This window comes from Nannobrachium achirus, assembly GCF_963921795.1.
Source record: "Nannobrachium achirus genome assembly, chromosome: 8".
Taxonomy (NCBI): Eukaryota; Metazoa; Chordata; class Actinopteri; order Myctophiformes; family Myctophidae; genus Nannobrachium; species Nannobrachium achirus.
This window is the reverse complement of record NC_137817.1, coordinates 46,251,470-46,258,155: the sequence shown is the minus strand read 5'-3', so window position 1 is coordinate 46,258,155 and position 6,686 is coordinate 46,251,470. Positions and strand designations below refer to the sequence as shown.

General features: G+C 41.3%; 1 protein-coding gene across 1 annotated transcript; it reads left to right on the top strand.

The window, feature by feature from the left end:
* Window positions 1–3,287: 3,287 nt before the first annotated feature.
* sst1.1 (somatostatin 1, tandem duplicate 1) lies at window positions 3,288–5,356 on the top strand (the record flags this gene model as incomplete). The annotated part of the gene is made up of 2 exons (XM_080731927.1): window positions 3,288–3,431; window positions 5,099–5,356. 2 exons carry the CDS (start codon window positions 3,288–3,290, stop codon window positions 5,354–5,356), a joined length of 402 nt encoding a protein of 133 aa, XP_080588053.1.
* Window positions 5,357–6,686: the final 1,330 nt, after the last annotated feature.

The following is a 6,686-nucleotide window of genomic DNA, read 5'->3' as shown; positions in this document are numbered from 1 at the left end:
CGGGGTAAGGTTCAGACGAAAATAGGGCCCTATAGATGTTTTCTGTCTGATGCTCACCACTGTTCTGGCCTAAAACTATACTTGGCCCTTATTGAATTCATTGTCCCTTATTTTGTCAACACTTTGTTTTTTAACCTTTTGTATGGAATATACTGTACATATCTTTGTATGGAATCATTGCATGGAATATGTCTCTTTGTATGGAAATATGTACAGTATCTTTGTATGGAACTTGCATCCTTGTATCAACTGGTTACTATTGACATACACTATTGACATGACCGGACCTGAAATTAAGCACACTGGAACTGTCTTTCTTCTGCCCCTGCGAATGGTAGTCAGTAATATAACCTAATTTCACCAGACTTGTATTGTATTCGTTCTAAACCGAGCCGTGTGATCCGGTTTAGAAAATAAACATAAAATAAAGGTGTTCCAATGGTTGGTTCTGGATGGCGTCATATTGTTTTTGTTAACCACATAATATGAATCAATTTGTATTATGTTTATTCTCGCTAGTCACGCTACAAGTTACAATAAAAGATGAAAATATGATTATTATACCAAAATAAACAAAACGATAGCAATTCAATTTTAAATTAGGGGGAATCATTTTGGAGGTGCACGATTTCAACTTTTAGTTGGTCTTAAATATTGAACCAATGAAAAGTATTAAAAGGCGCTTGAGGGCGGCTTGCACCAACACGGTTTAAGCCTTAAACTGGTTTAAATCAATAGGTTTATCTTTTAATCAGCTTGCACCAAACCTTAAATCTAGTTAATTAATCAGGCTTAGTTTTAAACCATCCTTTTAATCTTGGTTTGAATTTTCACTGTAAACCTGGATTACTGTTAATCCTGTTGCACCACTACTTTAAACTTTGATTTAAACATCAGTAAGGGATTAATTTTAAACCTGCTGTAGAGGTGGTTTAAATGCAAACATGCCATTGACATGAATGGGGGTCCCCCTCCACAGAGGGAAGCCTCACAGCCAGCCCTGCAGGCTTGCATCTGTAAACTGCAGACAGTGTTTCACAGCTGAAAACAAACATCTCATCATATTGTTGTCTTCAATACATCCTTGTAGTACTGTACATCGGCTATTTTAAATTAGCGAACATTTAAATATTTACAGGGACATAATACAGACATTTATTATGGAAGCTTGTGGACTTCCCAAGCAACATGGAGACGTTTTAATTTTCGAAATCGCTTCATAATTGACTCAAATGTGAATGTGATCAAAACTGTGGTCTTTTCTTGCTTCCTTTCTAGCCGCGCATCGCATCGCCGCACCGCACCGCACTGTGTAGCTTCCGAGCGTCATCGTTGTATGACGGAGCGTTATATTTTTTGTTTTGTTTTGGCTGCAGGCGCTCTTCTTAACATAGGCCTGCCCACATTCTCCTAGAAGTGAATAAAAAAGTAACGCTAATGATATTAGGCTCAAGAGAATAGCCCAATAGCATATTCAAGTTTGTTTACATCGAAATCCAAGATGGAGGACATTTAAACCATGAATTAATCACAGTTTATGGTTTTAATCACAGGTTAAGGGTTTAATCACATATTTGTTAAGAAATGCTTAAATTTAAGTGGTGCAACGCACCTAGATTTAAAATAAAACCTAGATCAACAAACCCTTGATTAACCCGGCCTAAACTAAGATTTATTTAATCCCTTTTGGTGCAAACCGCCCTTACCTCTTAACTCCATTGTATCCTCAAACTGTCAGACAAAGCACCTGACTCCAACTAATTTGTTTTTCATCTGACTTTCATTCTAATGATGGACATGTAATAGACATAAGCTATCTCCACATTCACTGGTCAAAAAACTGTGAACCTTCCTAAAGTTATTTCCGCTCCAGACCGGTTCGGGAACCCGAAAAAGGTATTGACAATGTATGAAGTCACAATGACAACTTTGACGAGGAAGCATTATGTTGTTTTACATATTTCTTTAATGAAAACTAAAGTTAATATTTTGGACAGTTGGTTTCTGCCCGAGAGGGCAGGGTGGAGAGTTCTCTCTGCTTCAAGTGTTGTAGTTTGAGATGTAAACAACGCCTCGCCGCTAATGGACAGGACTGGAGCCTGTGGCAGCAGTATGGCAGTGGACACACATAAGCCTTTGGCATGGGATGCTGTTGACAAACTGGAAAGTACACTCTTCTCTAGAAACGATGAAGCCTTAATTCATGCTCCCTCGCACGATGGTGCCGTGACGCAGAAAATAACCTACCGGTACCTATCCTCTCACGACGCTGCGTTGTGTCCACGGCGCGTCGTGAGCCTGTTAGGTCGGCTATTTTCGGCGACGCGACGTATTCAGTGTGAAATGCCCGGCAGCGGGAGGCTTAAAGGTGCTGGCTATGAACTGGAACAACGACAAAGTGCTGGAAGGGAGAGATGACGCACTCTCACTTAACCACCCATCATTTTGGCGGTCCTTGACATGAAAAGGTTTGAGCACCACTGACATAGAAACATGTGTTTTTCACAAAACCTTTGAAGGATTTAGAAGACACGTATAGAATTGGGTGAAAATATTCAAATACTTTTCACGATTTTCCAAAAAATAGCAGATCTACAAGCTCGCAGCGCGGCACTCGGTGCTGCGCTGTGAGCTTGTAGATCCGCTATTTTTCAAAGCATGAAATATACCACGTAATGCTCTGAGGAGAAAAGTAGGGAGGAGACGGGCGGGAAGGGGCGGGCGGGAGAAGGAGAGGAGAGAAGGGCAGACTATATTTGACTTAATCGTTTGTCTTTGAAAAGAGACTTTTTCACGCCCGAGAGACCAAATGTCTTCTGCTGTTCTCGCGCCGAACGGAAACGAATCACTCACTGGCAAGGGGGGGATGGAGAGGGAATGGAGGGGAGATGGAGGGGTGACTGGAAACTTTGTCACCACATGCATCATCGCCATCATCATCAACATCATCATCACCATCATCTTCATCCTCGCCATCACTCACAACAGTCACAAGACAGACAGGGAGGGAGGGAGGGATCTCCCCCCTCCTCCCCCCATATGTGATGACATCAGAGGTGGTCTTCTTTATAAAAGCCGCTGCAGATAGACAAGAAGAAAAGACTGGAAACAAGCAGACGGACGACAGAGAAGCACCTTTTAAGCCACATTTCTCAGGTACGTGTACGTGCACTTGGATGGAGTTTTGTCTTGCCGCATAACTTTGCTGTACGAAAAGTTTATCGTTATGATAATATCATAATTATTATTATTATATACGTTTTTTTGTTTTACCCCATCAGAAGAAGATGGTGTCTCCTCGATTCCAGGGCATGCTGGTGCTCCTCTCGGTTACCGTGGCGATCAGCAGCATCTCGGCGGCTCCCAGCGACGCCAAACTACGGCAACTGCTGCTCCAGCACCGGACCCTCCTCAACCAGGGAATCAAACAGGTGAGAGGAGAGGAGAGGAGAGGAGAGGAGATCTTAGGGGAAAGGAGAGAAGAGAAAAAGAAAAAGTGATATTGACCATTGAAAAAAATATATATCTTGCCTAAATGTGTGAATTAAACAAACTACACTTTCTAAAATATAGATACAGATGTACCGTTTCAACTCTTCGGTATTTACTGCTCTTTTCCTGAAATGCAAATGCATTTTTTCCACAGGTTTTGCCATTCTAATTTTTATGGAGAACGGAGCGTATCTTTGCAGAAATTCGCAAATGGCAAGAAACCACTCCATTTACATTGAAAAGCAGAATCCACCTTCATAGGTAGATTTAGACTTCGAAGTCAGAGAAGGTCATAGCTAGAAGGTCAGCTATAGCAAAAATAGCTGATCTTCAAGCTCAATGTCCTGCAAATCCCCTGAAAATCTACTTTCTTGCCAATGGCATGCTGTGTAAAGTTTTGAAACGGCACATCTGTAGATAGACAGACAGACAGACAGACAGACAGACAGACAGACAGACAGACAGACAGATAAAATAGATGTCAAATTAGACTATTGATTTGTGCTTTTGTGGAAGTAAATTTTGGTGTCTTACTTAGCAGCAATGTCAGTGAGAGAAACCAGTCTATGTATATTTTTATTTGACCTTTATTCTATGAAGATCTCTTTTTGTAGTGAGATGCTGCAATGGCAACCGTTAAAATGACACGTGCAAGACACAGAAAGACAAGGAATAAAAAAGACAAAATGATTGGCATTCGGAGTGGGGGGTTGCAGAGGAGGGAAGGTCAGGTTATATGTACCGGTATTATATATATATACCTGTATATATATATATATATATATATATTAGGGCTGGGATGCGATTACAAATTTTAATCGACTTAATTACAGGCTCTGTGATTAATTAATCGCAATTAATCGCATTTTAATCGCATGTCGATATTTGACCTGAGAAGCATTTTCTTTCAAGTAAAACACATTTTGTTGTACAAGTGAATCAACAAGTGAGTTTTTTTAAATCTAAATTTCGCATCCACTGGGCCAAGCAAAGCGCTCTGATCGGCTACTTCTCCCTTTGCGTTTGTTGTCTCTTCTTGGTTGGTGCATCGCTATGATCGGTATGCCCGAAACTGAAGGTTCTGTGGTGCAAAAACTAAGTGTGATTAAAATGCGTTAATTTTTTTAATCATGTTAATTTTCTGTAATTAATTAATCGCAATTAATCAGTTAAAGTCCCAGCCTTAATATATATATATATATATATATATATATATATATATATATAAAATAGCATATTTATATATATATAAAATGCTATAATAGCATTTTATATACATACGAAATGTATACGTGTGTGTGTATGTGTGTGTGTGTTGTGTGCATCTGATTGCGTGCATCAGGCAATCAGACAATTCATCAGGTTGCTGATTTGACATGCTCTCTCTCACATACGTAGGCATGAATGAACACACACACACACGCACGCGCACGCGCACGCGCACACGCACACGCACACGCACACGCACACGCACACGCACACACACACACACACACACACACACACACAGTGAAGAGGAGCAGAAGGAAATAGTTTGTTTTTCAATATTAATAATATTACTGTCTCTCTCTCACTCTCTCTCTCTCTCCGTCTCCGTCTCCATCAGGACATGGCTCATTATTCAGTATCACAGCTGCTGTCGGAGGTGTTTGACGCGCTGGAGAACGAGGCGTTGGAGTCCGACGGAGGCTTGGCTCGCGGCGAGGGGGCGGAGCCGGCACAGGAGGGGGCGGAGCTGGAGCGCGCCGCCGCGGCGGTGGGAGAAGGCGGGGTCATGGTCAGGGAGCTGGGCCCCCTGATGGCCCCTCGGGAACGCAAAGCTGGCTGCAAGAACTTCTTCTGGAAGACCTTCACGTCATGTTAATGACGGGACGTCTGCTGAACCTGTGAATTCATCCCTTCACCCATCACTCATTCACTCACTCACTCACTCACTCACTCACTCACTCACTCACTAGGGGCGGCAGTGGCTCAGTGGTAGAGAAACCGTCATCAGAACATAGAGGGTTCCCGAAGGGTTCCCAGTTCGATCTACCCCAGAGTTAGTGTCGAAGAGCCCTTGAGCAAGACTCTGAACCCCTAGTTGCTCCCGGTGTGCAGGTCGGTGCCTTGCATGGTTTCCTCCGGCATCGGTGTATGAATGTGTGTGTGAATGGGTGAATGTAATGCACAATCTCTGTAAAGCGCCTTGGATAAAGGCGCTATATAAATGCACCATTTACCATTTTATCTCACTCACTCAATCATTCACTCATTCACTATCTCACGCACTCACTCACTCACTCACTCACTCACTCAATCACTCACTCACTCATTCCATTGCGTCACCTCCCCAGTGTCCATTTTCCAAATAAAAATGTACATAAAAAGAAAATGAAAAACAAAATGAACTTTAATTAAACTTTAATAATAGATCCCCCCTAAGAGGGAGTCTCATAAGACAGATTGAATCTGTGAATGAATGTATATGATATTTTTAATTGTTTGTTTGAATAAAATGTAAATCTACACAGGAAAAAGTGGGTTCTCATTCAGCGGTTCTTTGAGATGGTTGAGGCACTATGTTGGCCGAGTTTGCTGTACGAACAACACATGGTATCAGGAATCAGTTTGCAGTGGTGGGAAAATTACTCACACACTTTGTACTTAAGTAAAAGTATCAACACTGCAATGTAGAAATACTCTGTTACAAGTAAAAGTCTGGGAATCAAAATGTACTTAAAGTACCAAAAGTTGAAAGTACTCATTATGCAGAATGTCTTGTTTAAAATCTTTTGAAGACAGCAGATCTATAAGCTCACAATACGTCGCATCGCAACACATTGTGAGCTTGTAGATCGGCTATTTTCAAGTGGCCGAAATGTATACAGAGCTGAAGTGGATAATGCATTGCTGTAATAATAATCAAAATCTTCAAAGTCACTAAAGTTTTCAAATAATTGTAGTGGAGTAAAAGTACAATATTTGCCTCTGAGATGTAGAGGAGTAGAAGTAAAAGAACTGAAAATTGGAAATACTCCAGTATGGTAAAAGTACCTCAAAATTTTACAAGTACAGTACTTGAGTACATTTGATTACTTTACACCACTGTGAGTTTGTGAGATGGATCTCATACAGTCACGCTCTCACAGTGAGAACTCTTTTTGTCATATACAGTATAGCGCAAAACCGTGGATACGTGTCGTAGTGCAGGG